The following is a 16,700-nucleotide window of genomic DNA, read 5'->3' as shown; positions in this document are numbered from 1 at the left end:
TTAATTACGAAGAAGAGAGTCAATATTTTTAGTGAAACTTGACAAGTCTCCCCAGTTGGGTTGTTGGCCAGAATGGTGTGGATGTGATTGAGATTTACGACGACTGACCTGAAAATTGAAAATTAGATTTGTTGTAAACTGACAAGTGCGCTCTACTGAACTATCTCTACAGCGCAAAGTTCAGTAGAGCGCACTTTCTGAAGGGGGAGTGGAAGTTCAGTAGAGCGCACTTAGGTGCTAGTACCTTATGAGCGACGATACACTTCTTTTCTATGATATGGTACAGACTCGCTGAAATGCTTTTGGTTGGGTCAAGAACTAATATGGAAGTCAGGTCAAAAAAGAACTCACTGATTTTCTTCTCTTCTCATCTTTCTTTTTCTTCTCCACTTCTTCTTCTTTATGGTCCACGTGATCATGACTTTCTCTACGACTTTCTCGGCGACTCACGGATCTTGAAGGAGCAACACTGTGTTTTGTGGATGGACGATGGTGGTGATCTGGGGAATCTGCAAAAGAACTTAACTCGTTCAAACCTATATATTCCAAAACTCACCTCTATGATTCAACTCTCTATGCTCCTCGTCCTCTTCTTCTGAATCTTCAATCTCACTTGGCAATTCAACTTCAGCAGTTCCCGTCAATGTCTCATCAGATCCACGACGATCCAAATGATGTGGATGAAGATGATGGTCATCCACTTTTTTCTTCACCACCTTCTTCTTCTTTTTCTTCTTTTTCTCATGCTCAATGGGTTCATTCAATGGAATCTTAACTTCTTCACCTAGCTCCAGATGATCAAGATGATCCGATTTCCGTCCTTGAACTGTCTTCGATCGTTTCTTTTTCTTCTTTTTCACTTCTTTCTGTTGTTGTTGTTGTCCACCATAAGCCGCTGGAGTAAAATGAGAACTCGAAGCCACATAGTTCTGAGAAAAAGGTATCATAAAAAGTGAATTTCATGGAAACGTACCTCTCCATCTTTGATTTTATTGATATCTTTGATAAGAGTACCACTGGTGGTGTAGAGTTTTTTGGCACCATTTATCAATCCGATTCTTTCACTCACAACATCGAGAAGAACGTCGATGGACGGGACACGATGGGTGTTTACCACAACCTCAAGACTTTTTAATAAGAAATTGTGAAGTTTTCGGAATATTTAACTCTGAAAACGTACGGATATTTTTGATTTCACATAACATATTTTGAAGGGGACTTTTATATCACAGGGGGCGTTCTTTTTTTCCAGCCATTTTTTCCAAAATTTTACATTTAAAAAAACGGTGAATTCTTGTTGAAAACGTATTAAAATCTGTCAATTTTACCATAATTGAGCCCGTTTTTGAGCAAAAATTGTGTTTTAAGAAATTTCTGTGAAATTATGAAACTTCTGGAATAGTTTTCACTGAAAAGTACGGATATTTTTGATTTCAAACAACACATTTCGGCTCTTTTGTAGTTTAGAGGTCCCAAAAAAGAATAGAGGTCCCAAAAAAGAATAGAGGTCCGAAAAAAAATTAGAGGTCCCAAGATAAAATAGAGGTCCCAAAAAAAAATTAGAGGTCCCAAAAAAGTTTAGTGGTCCCAAGAAAAAATAGTGGCCCAAAACTTAAAAATGCACAGATACCGGAATGATGTACTAAAATTTGAATTGTGTAAGAATTTAAAGTTTTGAGGTCTTATAGCAAAATAATTGTTTATGATATATTTTATACTTCTAATAGGCTTAGGAATGCATATTTCTGACAGTTATCTAAGCCTGAGAGACAGCATAATCACGGAGTGATTACTGTATTGCCCAAATTTTCCTCATATGTAAATTGGGTTCATCGGCAAGATGCGAGAGAATTGGAGCTAAAATTGTTATGAGTAGTCATGTCATCCTATAAGACCCTAAAACTCAAACTACTCGCACAGTTCAAATACTAGTACATTATTCCAACATCTGCGCGTTTTTCGTATTTTGGACCTCTTTTTTTACTTGGGACCTCTAAACTTTTTTGGGACCTCTAATTTTTTTGGGACCTCTATTTTATTTTGGGACCTCTAAATTTTATTGGGACCTCTAAACTAGAAAAGAGCCCACATTTCTCTTTTATTACAGGGGACCCTTCTATGAATTTTTGCTGTGAATATGTATTTCAACTACAAGTACTCCCGAATGACACACTAGACATCTTTGAATCTTTGGTCTTTCTACAAGTTTTTTCTCTTAAACATGTAAAACTAACCTGAATCCCTGGAAAGAATACATCTGCATTCCTCCAAACATGAATCCTCTTGACACCTGCTGCATTCGAATTGCTGACCATTGTCGGAACAACAGGTACATGATCCGAAGATCGACTTCGAAACGTTTTGGGTTGTTTCGACATTTTCGATCAAAAAAGTATACGAAACAAAGAAGAATGGAAACTCGGGATGGGAGAGCATGTGAGTGGTCCATAGAAACCATTCGGGCGGTGCTACGCAACCAGACGGGACATCGTATATTCCGTTTTTTGAATGGCAGGACGAGACGAAGATGCTTTGAATGGGTGAAGGGAGCATTGGAATAGTAGGATGAGCAGAGAAACATCAGAGCCAAAGTGTTCGGAGTTTCAAAATAGTATGAAATATAATGAAATAGGTCTTCAAAAAAGCTTTAGATTTTTTGGCGCTTGAGAAGTTCTTGGAATGTCAGAAATTCTAAAATTCAAAAAAAACTTGAAATTTCTGATTTCTAGAATTTTAAAATTTTCGAAAAAAAACTCTAATTATAAGGACAACAATAATCGGCTGGAGCCAAAACTTGATTTTTTTTTATTTGATGGTTTCCCAATTATTCAGTAATATCATCGTATTTCGACATAAACCTTTTCAGAATTACCAGAAATCACAAATCCTTCCAAACTATTTTGGAGTTTGTGTTATTTCCATTAATCACATCTAGACTTCGTACAGATGAAATTAGTTTTTTTTTCCTTACAATTAGAAATTTATAGTACAGTCTCTTGTGATTACATCAGATGACGATGGTATCTATGCTCCAAAAAATCATCAAATTATCCCCTTTGAAATGCCTAAATTTATCATTAAGACACCCAACACCAGCAGCAAGAAGCATAAAAAAAGTTATAATTTATTTTCCAATGAAAATTGTCAGTCCACCTCCGTTGTCTCATATTCGAAAACAGGTGAAACTTGTTGATCTCTCTAAATATTCCTAAAAATTATTTCATCCGTCTTTTCTGTTTCAAATGATTTTCCGAATTGGGAATTTAACAAATAATTATCGAATCGTCACTCCTACTACTATTCTTCATGATCATCGTCTTCGAAGTTTTCCAATGAATTCGTATCTTCTGGTTTACGCAATTCTGCACATTATAATTATCTACTATGTTGTGAAATGCGCTTATGTTTGTCTGAAAATTCGAGTTTTCCATTGGAATTTGACCTGTTTGATTTTTAGTTGTTCTGTTCAATGGTTTGAAACTATGCTCGGTAGTTTGATGATTCTACCTTATGAAACTGGGTATTGGACACTTGGAGGTATGGATTTCTGGGTATTTTGGGGGAACCTGTAATAGACGAGCACCCTAGCTTTCAACTTTGAGCCAATTTATCTCAATTCCTGTCAAAGTTACAAAAAAGTTGTAAACTGATAAAGTGATTATCATAATATCAGAAGTGTTCTATCAGTTGACACATCTTTGATATCTTTGAGAATTATCATTCAATGAGTGTATACAATTGTTTGATGTACATTTAATGGTTTTCTGAAAGTCTGGAAATATTTTCAATGGTTTGATAAAATCAGTAAACATTAGCAACTTGAAAAATACTCAAAAACATTCAGAAACCATTTTACAGTCCCTATAAATGTGCTTGCTTTTTTTTCTAAACAAAGTTTCCTTGACCTAGTTAATTTCTTGCTATTGTTCTAATTCGTGTTTACTCAATCGATTATTAAATTCCCCGATGCATTTTTCAAAATCACACATCATTAAACGGCAGGTGCACAAAAAGTACCTTCACGAATGTGTACTTCCTGTGACAGGAATCCTGACAGCTTCATTAATTTATCGCTTTTTTGAAAAATTATCCATAGTTTGGTCATTTAAAGATCTAAAATTTTTGTAATTTCAAAATGGCATCATAACATTATTTCAGATTCCAACACAACAGTTCAACAAGGATGGACCGATGATGAATCTGGAATGGTTCGTGTTTCCAGTATTTATAATGTATTTTTTCTCGGAGCTTTTCTGAAATTTCACTACATTTTATCAATGGGAATGACTGGATTCACACTAGCAGTCGAACGAACTTTCGCATGTTATTTTCTGACGGATTATGAAAAAAAACCGAGAATTTATCTAGTTGTGATTTTGATAGCTAGTCATCAACTTATCAGTTTAATCAGTACAATTTTGCATTTCTTTCTCGTTCTCCCAAATCTTGTTTATATGATCATTTTGGCACTTATTCCAAATGTTTTATCATCTGTGGTGAGTTACCGTAAAACCTGTAATAGAAGGGCCCCTGACTTTCAACATTAGGCCAATTTTTCTCGTTTCTTCCCGAAGATATAAAAAATGTGTCAACTGACAAATTGTTTGTCTTATTATTAGAAGTGTTTTGTCGGTTGACACATTTTTGATATCTCGCATATGAGCCAAGAAAAATTAGCTCAAACTTGACAGTGTGGGAGCCCTTCTATCAGAGGTTTTACGGGAAATGATAATTACTTTGAATATGGCAAAAACCCAAAAGTTTCAGATATTTGCTGTAACTGAAAACTACAACCAAAAAGTGACAAAAAACATAGAAAACTTTTCAAATCCCAATACTTATACTCTAGCGGCGAGGTATCAAGCAAAAGAAAATGTCAGATGTTTTGCGATGATTAGAAAAGTGATTTTTGCTGGAATCGGTATGATTTTGGTGTCCTGTACAAGTGCGATTTTTATATATTTTGGAATTCTTCCCGATTATGCAACTTCCATTAACTTCCTATTTGAGGCATCCTTAAGTTTGTGAGTTTAATTTCCTATTTTCCGTAGTAGAAGCCCACTCAACTTTGAGTCAATAATCTCGTTTCCTGTGAAAGATATAATATTTTTGTCAACTGATAAAATGTTGCTTATATTATGATGAAAAATTTATCTGTGGGCAACTTTTTCTTATCTTTGACATGTACCGAGATAAATTGGCACCAAATTAGGGAACCATTCTATCACAGGTTTTACGGTATTCTTTTTACTCTCTCCATTTCAGAGGTCCATTGCTCATTGGTCCTACGTTAATCTATTCCGTCACATCTTGGAAAAACTTCAAGTTTTTTAAGCTTACGTTGAAAATTTCTCCAGACCACAAGACTACGGTAACTATGGTATTACCAGGAAGAGATGTCGAGTGTCAAAAGGAAACTGATCAATATTTTAAACAGTTGAATGCTTCTTGGATTTAGTTGTTATTAGAATAAAAAATAAAGTTCATTTTGGAATTACAAAAAAAACATAATCACCGAATTTGTACATACAAAAAACAAAATTACAAAATATAAACTGAGCGAATTGGAAGTGAAATGTAGGTGTGGAATAGACCGTCACGGGGACAAAGTTTGGCACATCATATATATTCGAAACTCTATTAGGTTAACTGATTACTGTCTTCCAAGAACAGCCTGCTTCAGTTGGCTGATCTCTCTCTCCATTCTATAAACTTGCTCGCGGAGCTCATCGTTCCTCTTCGTAAGATCACCCAGCTCTTGCTCAGCACTCTCGCGAGCCTCGCGTTGTCTCTTACGATATCTGGCGGCTGCCAAATTATTCTGAATCCTCTTTCGTCGGAGGATCTCTTCAGGTGTCTCTTCTTCCTCTTTTCCTTCTTCGATTTGAGAATCTTTGAGGGCAACGACAACGAGTTTCACGATGTCTTCAATCGACATTTGCTGTTTTCCGTTGTTCAACTGAAAACTTCAGTTTTTTCAGATATAAAGAAATATTGAAGGAGCTTACCACCAAATGCTCGTGAATTTCTTTCTTCACGTCGAATGGAATGTTGGCCATTTGTGGAATGGATGGTGGTTGTTGCATTCCAGATGAAGATTGTGGAGCAAATGAAGAATATGGTGGTGGAGCCATTGGACATTCTAAAACTTTTTTTTGAAAGTTGAAGACTTAGTTTCTAAAATTTCATCTAATTTTATAGCTATGTATAATACGGTTTCGTTGGAAAACGGTTTGACCTACCGTATTCCCTCTAATGGAAGCCCACACAGACCGTCAACTTTGAGCTCAATTATCTTGTTTCCTGTGAAATATATCAAAAATTTTGTCAACTGATAACATTTTTGGGATAATATGAGGAACAATTTATTAGTTAACAATGTTTTTACATCTTTGACGGGAACTGAGATGAATTGTCTCAAACTTGATAGTTTGTGCCCTTCTATTGCAGGTTTTATGTATTTTTTAAAAAAAGATTTCTTCAAACTACCGTAAAACCTGCATTTGGAGGGCCGGCCCTTCGATTGTTTTAAGATACCTCCGGAAAGCCCTTCTATTATAGAGGCCCTTCAATTAGAGGGGACCCTTCTATTTTTCCGGTTTATTTTTTCAAAATTTTTCAGCAAAAAATTCAGTGAATTCTTGCTCAAACTTCATGAAAATCTCCCGATTTCACAAAAATTTAAGCTAGTTTTTGAACAAAAAAATTCACTCAGCAAATTCCTATGAAGCTGTGGAATTTTCGGAAATCTTTTCACTGAAAATGCTCGGAAATGTTTAATTTCAGACAACATATTTTGAAGAAGGTCTTATTTTTCCAAGCCCCTCTCGGAGGGCCCTTGTATTAAAGGTGCCCTTCTAATACAGGTTTTACGGTAAATAACTTACGAGTTCCAAGGGGTATTCCATTGGGATCCACTGGAATCGGATGTGGTGCGAGTGGACTCATAACCATATGGTATTGGGATGGATGATGCATCATTTCTGATTGTGGAGGAGTTGGCATCAACAGATTCGGATCAACAAGTGGATGTTGTGGTGGCAACGGGAGTGGAGTGTAGTAATTGGATGGTTGCGGAGTTGTGGGACAGGAGAAATCGGGAGTTGTCTGAAAAAAACTTGTTCAAAAGAATTCAAAATTGTGGGAAACTTACCGGTGACGATCGCTCGATGTACTCAGCCTCTGACACTATTTCTCTATAAATATCGTACTCTGTTCGATTCTGGGGTACACCAAAGTGTTGTTGATCTGGTACAGGTACTGGAAGAAGTACAGAAGAGCTAGAAGACTGGAAATTCGTTGAATGAACCGGTGGTTGTGGTGGTGGCGGCGCCGCGACGAATTTGGGTGGAAGTGGTGGCTCTGCAAGAATGAAACAAAATGTTTATAAGTCATCTCTCAAAGGTGTCAGCAAACATAATATGATGCAATTTATTTGGTCTAAGGTGTATGTAAGTGTGTGTGTGTGTCAGCGATGCATTGAATGATAACTTTCTGTTTGTGTTGAGTGATCGAAGAAACGAAAAAGAGAAAAAGTAAGAGGGAAATGGTGTGGAAGATGAAGAGACGCAGATGTAAACTATCTATTCCAAGCCTCACGGTGCACATGATTTTTTAGAGGGACAAGTTCGGTGTTTCGTCAGAACGGTGTATGTTTCGATTGGTCAAGAACATGTGCTTCAAATTAGTCAATTTTCGAAAAATATATCAAATTAGGAATCAGAAGAATGTTTACAATGGAAAATGAAATAAAAATAAGATAAATTTTATTCCAGAGCCAGTTATGGCAGCTTAAAATAAAACAAAAAAATTTTGCAAATTTTTTGGGATGGGGAGAATCGAACCTACAACCTTCCTCCTCTGAACTTGCCATTTTACCACTTTAGCACACTGCTGATTGAAATATATTGTTTGAAAAGAAATACACTATTCCGTGAAAAAAATTTCACGAGAAATTGCTTAATCATAGGGAAACTTTTCTAGGTCATAACTCAGCTCACGTGAGCGTTTTGCTGTTTTTTTAACAGATTTGGAATCATAAGCTCTTCTATCTGCTCCCAAAATTTCAAAAAAGTTAAACCTGCTCCCTCAAGTAACTCCCTTGTAAGACACACATTTTCTCAAAATTTGAGCAAATTCGGATCATTTTGAGCTGAGTTATAGCCAAACTTCAGAGTCATAGCTTTTATGCTGCAGTGAGCACATCTCAACAGAAAGTGTTCCAAACCGCTTCAAATTTTTCTCTGTATATATTCGATCTACACCGAACATTTCTCATTACAAAGCCAATCTTTAAAAAAATCTGACGGAATTTTTTTTTCATCTGGAGTTATCGCCACGTCTGTGAAGATTCAGAAAACACAAAAAGTGATTGAGTTTTAAAACATTTATACAACGTTTTGCTGAATACCCAGCTACATTTAACAAAAAAGTTTTCAATGATCGGACAAGTTTGAGCGAAGTTATGAACAAAAGTATAGAGTGACACTCACTAACGTTCGTCACTGTAGTTACGCCAGAATGCATACCCTAACTTCAAAAAACATCCAAATAAATCTACCGTCCCCGCTCCTTAAAAAAATTTTAATTAATCGGGTTGGAATCCGTTGCATTCGTTTTGCTCATGGAAATTGGTCAAGGTTCGAGAATCCAATATTCTATTATGAACTTTTACGATCCTTCAGTTTTGAAGCTGTAGAAAACTAATTGAATGCCCTTTAAAACCAAAAATTTTGCATTCAATTAGTACCGAACCGTTCGAAGTCAGATACAAAATTTGTGAAAAGAAAGACCGCCAAGGACGATTCTCTTTTCTTCTTATTCTCGATGGTCACTCTACAAAAAAAAAACGTAAAGATAGTTTTTGAATAGAACAGATGACGTAAAAGGTAAGAAGAAGACGAGAAAGAATAAGACACAGATTTCGAATTTGGATAAATGAATAGGAAAAGAAACTAAAGGAAGGGTGGAACAAGAAAAAATGAATTTAGGTGGATGGGAGGAGTATTTGAAGTAATAATGATACAAATGGTTGGATTACTGTAGCTTCCTAGGAAACATTTTAGATTGAAATTATTATAAATAACGGAAGACAATTTGTTTTCAAGGAAAACAAAGCAGGGCTCAGCTGACAAACTTTTAATAATGATTAATTCAAAAGATTTCAACTTTTTTGTAATTTTTTTTTCTTTGAGCCAAGTTATCTTGGTCCCTGGGAAAGATATCAAAAAGTAGTCAACGATTATTCATAAAGAACTTCAGACTGAACGAAAATCTCCAAAATCCATTAGAACTCAAAGTTCTAGAACTCAAAATCAGTTGTTTACTAAACAATCAAAACTGAACATATTTTCGTTTGGTATTGAAGGCAATGAATTACAGTATCCTGTCCCATTAAGGTTTCTGACAGCTTCTTATCAATTTTACTCTAGCATGAACAAAGAAAATAAATCAGTTATCGTCTTTCCTGCAACAGAAACCCACCCAAACCGTAAACTTAGAGTTCCATTATCTCAATTCCTGTAAGTGATATAAAAAAGTGTCAACTAACAAAACATTGAATGTTGACAATTTTTCCCATTGTCTGGGAACAATACAACCTGAAAGCGAGATAACCCAGAGTCTCCCGATTTTCCCCATAAAATCCCTCTGGATTATCCGCTTTAATCGGGTCATGTTCGTTCCTCTTCTTATCTCTCTTCGTTTTCTAATTTCAAGTGCATTGCTTCACTCAAATAATATTAATATTATTTGAATACGCGCCAACGACCGCGTCGCAGCGGCCGCGCCGCGCCACTCGGCACTGGCGTCCGCCGCCCGTCGTTACTCAGTCTTCGCTGCGGCAAAGCGAGTGTTCGAATCTCACCAAGAGCTGACCGCTATGCGGTCCCGTTTAACCCTTTTTAGCCTTTCAGCTAGTTTTCTACGTTTGGCATCGTTTTGGTTTGTTAGCACCAGTTTTAGAAGGCAGCAAGGTTTCCTCCGGTAGCTCCCAGGAGGTTTTAGCCCTACACCTTTACTTCTTTTCTGTTCTTGCTTTCTTTTCCCAATTCCGTTGTCTTTGCCGTTTATTCAAATCCCCTTCCGTTAATAAACTTGGATTTGAATACTTTGTGTACTGTTATTTCCTTTGCACCGCTTATCTTACACATTTGGGGGGAATTGGGGGTCATTTCAGGTTGCAGACACTCTCGGGTTAGGACGTAGGATCGGTCTCGACTGACTGAGGATCCGCTGTCAACATTGAATATATTATGAAAAATATTTTATCAGTTACAAAATTTACTATATCTTCCACAGGAATAGAGATGATTAAACTCCGAATTGACGGTTTGGGCGGGATTCTATTGCAGGAAATACGGCTTATCGTTGTCACAGCATGAACAAAAAGGGAGGGTTTTTTTCCAATATTTTGCAAAATTCAAATTGATTTTTTTCAAGTTTCTATATTCTCAGCAAAAAACCGCAACAGTTGTGCATCATTTGCACCACTGACAACAGTTATCGCTACAGTTATGCAGCAAGTTGAGCAAATTGTTGGAGTGCAACAATGATACAGCACTGAACCAGCATATGTATACCGTTCACCCTCGCTCAGCTGTAGAGGAGTTCGCGCCCGCAGCAGTTGCACAGCATCTGTGCGTTCTCCTACAGGTATGCAGCAACTTAGCAGCACAACGACACTCCGAATCCCATACTGCGCCCGGTTTAGCAGAATTTTATTTTTGATTTTCGAAATTATTTTCGGTCCTATTTCGATTCGTTTTCATGTTTTTGACAGCGTTCTCGTTTATTAGTAAGCTATTTTATGATTCAGAGCTTCGAGCAAATGCGCCGAATTCGCTGTGCGACAACCCTCTCGACTTTGAGTGAACGAATTGGGACCAATAACTTAGGTAAATTTTGTAATATTTTTCCAATTTTTCAATCGTAATAGAAATTTCAGTGCTCCCCTGATTCGAAAGTTGTCTGAAGGCGAGTTCAGCAGATTCATGGTTAGAAGTCGGACGAAAAATCAGGAGAAAAAAAGTAAAGAGGTACGTTATGTTTTTTTCTTTTCTTATGTAATTTCTTACAAAAATTTTTGTAGTCTCCTACATCTTTTGAATTAGCTAAATTTCAGATTGCGTTCCATCTATGAAGACTACGACACACGCCCATCAACGAAATTTACCAAATTTTTGAATTGTGCTCGACAGGACTCCTCGAAAATATATTAATTTCTAATTTTTTGTTATATTTTTAAATGTAAATAATTGTTGTCTTAATAAATATTGTGATATTAAATTGTACCAAAGTCGTTCTTTATCAGATAAAAATAGTAAAAAGCGAGGATCCGCGCGGCCGCCGCTAGGTACGATACAGCACTTGCGCAGCATCTGTAACACTTTTCCCCTACAGTTCCACAGCATTTGCGCAACATTTTCAGGGTCGACGGGCGCCTGTTGCGCAAGTGATGCACAACTGTTGCGGTTTTTTTCTGAGTTTATAATCCCAGATACCAATATGTTCATTTTTGAATAAAACATCAACTACCTAGAATTACGTGCAAAGAACACTGAAAATCGGTTGGTGATAGCTGCAGAAATCAATCAAATCGGGTGATAAATTGATGGAATATGATAAATGATAAGTGACTTTGGTTTTGCAAAAAAAAGCTCACCTGGTTTGCTGGATGATCGTTTTCGGAATCCGATTATGGATCCAAAGAATCCACGACGCATGAAGTCATCCGCATCGTACGAGGGCTGCATTTCGATTTATTTACTGAAAAAGAATAATTTTATGGGTTCGGAAAACTCGAAAAAGTTGTACACTGAAATGATTCTAACGTTTCGAAACTGTACTGACTTTTCATGAAAATTTTGATAGTGAGTTACGGTAACCGCGGCTGCACTCAAAACAAACAAAAATACAATTGTAGTGGTCAATGAACCGAAATGATAACTTTTTCTGAATGAAATATGGTATAATCAGCTATCACTAACAAGACATGGTCATCATAAAAATGATGTGATATTCCAAGAAAAAAAGGAAGACATAAGAAGCAGAAAAAAAAGGTCTGAAGTAGAGAGAAACGAAGCATTTCGATGGTTAGGTACTGATTAGAAATTTTGGACCGAAAGAGTGGGGAATAGTGTGTTGGAGGAAAAAGATTGTCTGTGTGTATCGTCAGTTGTGCTCTTGCTCTTGATAACAACAGGACATTACTCTCTTTCCTACATAATACAGTTCGGTCATACGCATTCAGTGGAGCGCACTATGAACTTTTGACCTACTAGTTGTTTTTCGATAGGCGGAGGTGGTGACAACGCGCTCTATTGACAAAGTTCTAAGGAACAGCATTTTTTGTGCTCACAATTCAAAGAGAGCACATTTTAAAGCAGATGTTCGTACAATTTTTCTGTGACCTAGATACCTTAAAACCTGTATTAAAAGGGTCCCCCTAATTGAAGTGCCTCCCTAGATTCCCCGCGACAAATAGAAATGCTTCCCGTAATTGAAGGGTTCCTCTATTCAAAGTACCCCCTATAATTAAAGTACTCTTTTGCTGAATTACTGTTAGCGACATATCAATTAGTGTGGTTACGGTAAAACCTGTATTAGAAAGGCCGGCCCTTCTATTGTTTCAAGGCACGTCCAGAGGGCCCGTCTATTACAGGGGCCCTTCTATTTTTTCCAGTAACTTTTTCAGCAAAAATTCAGTAAAGTCGCGCTCAAAATTATTGAAAATATTTCGATTTCACCAAAATTTGAGCAAGTTTTTGAATTTGATATATTTTCCAAACAAATTTCTATGAAATTGTGGAATTTTCAGAAATTTTTTCACTGAAAACATACTGAAATTTTTAATTTTGGATAACACAGTTTGAAGAGAGCTCTTCTATTAGAGGGGACCCTACTTTTAAAGGGGCCTTTCTTATACAGGTTTTACGGCAACTTAAAAAAAAAACAAAAAATTTCACCGAGAAAATATTTCCTTCTATTATAAGTGTTGTACTCTGCGACTTCAGGAAAAATGAAGGAGGGTCCTCTAATTGAAGGGCCCCTCTAATTGGAGTGTCAACCTAGAATACCTACAAAAAAGCCGGCCCTCCTAATACAGGTTTTAGGGTAGTTGAAATATAATTGAATCAGAAAGTTCTAAAAAATATGACGTCAGAATTTGCTTCTTCAAATTGACACTTTTTAGTTTGGCCAATAGGTTACAATCCGCTATTTTCTAGGCATCTCTTTCCCTTCCTAACAAAACTTCAACTTTCCTCGTCAAGGATTTCTTCCCCCTTTCTAAAAACTACCGTAATCATCAATACCGTACTCCATACCTTTCTCTTTCAACTTCCCTTTCTATCAAAAATGCAGCCAGCTGATCGACATGATCCAAAATAATTTACCCTGAAAACACTAACTTTCAGTAACAATTCTAAAAATCAAGTTAATTGGCAATAAATAAAATTCGGCTCATTTCGAGACACGGGGAAAAGTGTGACACAGTCGGAGAGTGATGAAGGTCTTATCAACTAATATGGCTCCTAGCACAGGAGGGTTTGGAAAATTCAGTGAAAATCAGTGGGGATTCGAAAGCTGATAAGAAACCAAAAAAGAGGATTATTTATTGACGTTGAAGTCAATCAATCAATCACAGTTTGAGCACAAAATGCAAAATAGGTAGAAAATCATATTGACTACACTTTTTTGTGTTGTCTTCAGAAGTAATCAATAGTTGTTGTTCGTGACTTTTCTGATTGATGATAATCGGATTATGTTTTGGTTTCTAATTTTTTTTTGTTTCCAATAAGTTTGTTTCGAACTTTTTGGAGTATTGGAAAAAAGAAACCAGACAAAACAGATGATTGTTTGATCTGATATCTTTCCATTGAAACAGAATGAACCCAAAAGAGAGAGAATTAGAGAAGCAGATTGTGTTTTGGTGATTTTGCATCACTATCGCATCCTTACACTTCATGGAGAGGGTCAAGTGAATGAATGAAAAAAAAAAGAAAAAAAAGTTTTGGCACTTATTTCTACTTTGAAATTGTTACTAATGAAAGTAAAAGTGATTACTTTCAATAAATCAGAAAAAAAAATTAGAAAAGTGATAATATGACATATGTATTGATGAACTGATACAGACCGGTTTCTATTGTCCAAAAGTGCGCAAAGACCAGCAAAAGGCGTCAAAAGAATTTTAGAATTCAGATTTTGTGTTTTTAAGTTAACACAAAGTACGGTTTCCCGTCTAAAATTATGCTTTTTAAGCCAAACACAGACTTATTCAGAGCTAAATTTTATTTCGAGCCAAAATTAAGATTTTTTTGAGGCTAAAGTTAAGCTTTTTTACTCTAAAAACAGGCACTTTGTGCTTAAATTAGTCTTTTTCGAGTACAAAATAAGCTTTTTTGGTCAAAAAATAGGACTTTTTCTAGCCAAAATTAATTTTTTTAGGCCAAAAATAGGCCTTTATGGGTTTAAACTAGGCGTTTGTAGAACGAAAAAAGACGTTCCAAAGCCAAAACTAGACTTTTCAGGTCAGAATTTTGCTTCTCCAGACTTAAATTTGACTTTTAGGCTAAAATCTTCTTTCGCTTTTTGAGTCCAAAAAAATCAACTTTTCGAAAAAAATTAGCTTCTTTTAGGTCAAAATTTGGCTTTTATATCACTTCAAGTTCAAATGTCTCCGTTTTCAGAGTTTCAATGCCACTCAATCATTTCCATTCACCACCTGAAAATCACAGGCAACTTCGCTCCTTGAACTTTGCTCCCTTACTAAAAATTACGTGATTTTTAGACAATTTTCTACAGTAATCCCTCAAAAATGCTGATAAGACAATAGTCTCCAATCAAAGATGAAATTCCATTTTTCTTCCAGCAGAAAAGTCATTAAAACCCACTGAAAAAACAGTTTGCAGAATAAGTTTCTAGTCAATGTTTATTCGAAAAATTGATGAGGACATGAGAAAAAAGCATTTTGGCAACTTTAGTTTTGAAGTATGGAGTTATCAACTTGGGGGTATATGGGAGAGAGAACAATGTCATCACAGTATTTTATCACTTTTTGGTATCTTCATCCTTGTCATGCTTATCCTTATCATCGGCTTGGGATCCAGCGGATCTGAAAATCGACCGGTTTTAATTTAGATTTTACATGAATGGATAGAAGTTACGAGAGAGCTGACGACGACGGTCTGGAGGCTGGAGTTCCTAATCTGGATTCTTCCTCTTCCTCTTCCTCTTCATCCTCTTCGTCTTCTTCCTCGTCATCCTCCTCTTCTTCCTCATCCGATGGCTCCTCAACTTCTTCTGATCCAGCTTCTTCTTCATCGTCCTCAACATCATCATCTTCATCATCCTCGTTTCCTTCGTCGTCTTCTTCTGAACTCTCTTCTGGCGTTGGTTGTCTGAAAACTCAACAAGTTGGACCCACAAACTACAAACTACAAACTACAAATGCTACTTCTACTGACTACTATTCTACTTAAACATACTGTGATACACTCTTAGCCTCCAAGATCTTTGCTGACCTGTCTTCTGCCGGTGTCTCTGGTTTCTTTATCGACTTCGCCGACGCTGCTCTAGATGGAATCTGAGGAGGAGTTGGAGTACGATGGATCATGGCCATATCGATTTTCTTCTCTTCCTCTGGGAATTCCAAAATCTCAGCTGCTCCAGATGACTCGACATTTGGAACTGGCATTACTGATGAAGCAGTTGATATATCCGAAACTGCTGTTGGAATTGGTTTTGGTTTCGGAGTGGTTGGTTTCGCCTTTTTCGATGCCGCAGCGACGGCTCCAAGAGCAGCTGCTCCGACCACTGTAACACCCACTCCAGCCGCTGCTCCGAGCACTTTCTTCGAGATCTTTCTCTTTGGTGTCGGTGGTTTTTTGGTGGTTGTAGTCGACGGAGGCAGTGTTTTTCTAGGTTTTGGAATGAATTGTTTAGGAGCTGGAGCCTTTGGACGTGGTTGGTCGAACTTTTTGGGGATTGGAGCATTAGATCCATTGGCTTTCGGATGAGAGATGTCTCGTCTAGACTTGCGATCCTCTGCCAAAGTTCTCACTGAACGACTCCTCTGAACTCCAGAACCAGTAGTGGATCCAGCGTTTCCGGAGTTCTGTGGTTGTCTTCGTTTACTCGGATCCTGACTACGCGTTCTTGCAGTCTTGATTCGATCAGAACTCATAATTGGACTATGTTTCCTGCTCGGTGGTTTCCACACCTTTTCAGTAAACTCCCCATATCTCATTGGAATGAATTGAGCGGAAGCGGCCACATAAATCTGGAAAATTGACAGGAAATTGAAAGAGAGGGCATGTGATAGTTCACCTTCCCATCTTCCAACTCTTTTATTGAACCAACCACTTTTCCATCCGTTGTGTATAACTTCTTGGCTCCATGGGAGAGTTCAATGCGATCATTGATTTGGTTCAGCAATGGTTCCATATCTTTGACAACTCGCGGATTAATCACAAACTAAAAAATTAAACAATAGAAAAATGCAGAGTCCAAATTTGAAACCTACTTTAACTCCTCTATGAAAGCGATCGCCATTTTTGTAAATTGAAATCTTTCTTATATTGTAAGAAGAGATTCCAGACAGTGAAGAGACTCCAGATGACGATAGCGGATCTTCGGCGATTTTCTTTGTCTTCTTTTTAGTCGATGGAGTTGGCATAGTTGCAGAAATCACAAATCACACA

At 37.0% G+C, this 16,700-nt stretch overlaps 4 protein-coding genes across 4 annotated transcripts; 1 reads left to right on the top strand and 3 right to left on the bottom strand.

The window, feature by feature from the left end:
• CBG20746 lies at positions 1-2,378 on the bottom strand (the record flags this gene model as incomplete). The annotated part of the gene is made up of 5 exons (XM_002631524.1): positions 1-108; positions 352-509; positions 557-929; positions 974-1,120; positions 2,235-2,378. The coding sequence occupies 5 exons, from the start codon at positions 2,376-2,378 to the stop codon at positions 1-3; spliced, it is 930 nt and encodes a 309-aa protein (XP_002631570.1).
• Positions 2,379-3,242: 864 nt separating this feature from the next.
• Positions 3,243-5,458, top strand: Cbr-sre-44 (the record flags this gene model as incomplete). Its single annotated transcript, XM_002631523.2, has 4 exons — positions 3,243-3,537; positions 4,159-4,496; positions 4,768-5,024; positions 5,266-5,458. The coding sequence occupies 4 exons, from the start codon at positions 3,243-3,245 to the stop codon at positions 5,456-5,458; spliced, it is 1,083 nt and encodes a 360-aa protein (XP_002631569.2).
• A 195-nt stretch (positions 5,459-5,653) lies between these two features.
• Cbr-zip-3 lies at positions 5,654-11,753 on the bottom strand (the record flags this gene model as incomplete). The annotated part of the gene is made up of 5 exons (XM_045242695.1): positions 5,654-5,959; positions 6,009-6,142; positions 6,888-7,107; positions 7,474-7,583; positions 11,663-11,753. The coding sequence occupies 5 exons, from the start codon at positions 11,751-11,753 to the stop codon at positions 5,654-5,656; spliced, it is 861 nt and encodes a 286-aa protein (XP_045097124.1).
• Positions 11,754-15,048: 3,295 nt separating this feature from the next.
• CBG20743 lies at positions 15,049-16,675 on the bottom strand (the record flags this gene model as incomplete). The annotated part of the gene is made up of 5 exons (XM_002631521.1): positions 15,049-15,112; positions 15,165-15,398; positions 15,486-16,279; positions 16,327-16,473; positions 16,523-16,675. 5 exons carry the CDS (start codon positions 16,673-16,675, stop codon positions 15,049-15,051), a joined length of 1,392 nt encoding a protein of 463 aa, XP_002631567.1.
• Between the last annotated feature and the right edge of the window lie 25 nt (positions 16,676-16,700).

The sequence above is a fragment of the Caenorhabditis briggsae genome (genome assembly GCF_000004555.2).
Source record: "Caenorhabditis briggsae complete genome, chrII, whole genome shotgun sequence".
Lineage (NCBI taxonomy): Eukaryota > Metazoa > Nematoda > Chromadorea > Rhabditida > Rhabditidae > Caenorhabditis > Caenorhabditis briggsae.
The sequence above is the reverse complement of the archived record's forward strand: the minus strand, read 5'-3'. Positions and strand labels throughout refer to the sequence as shown.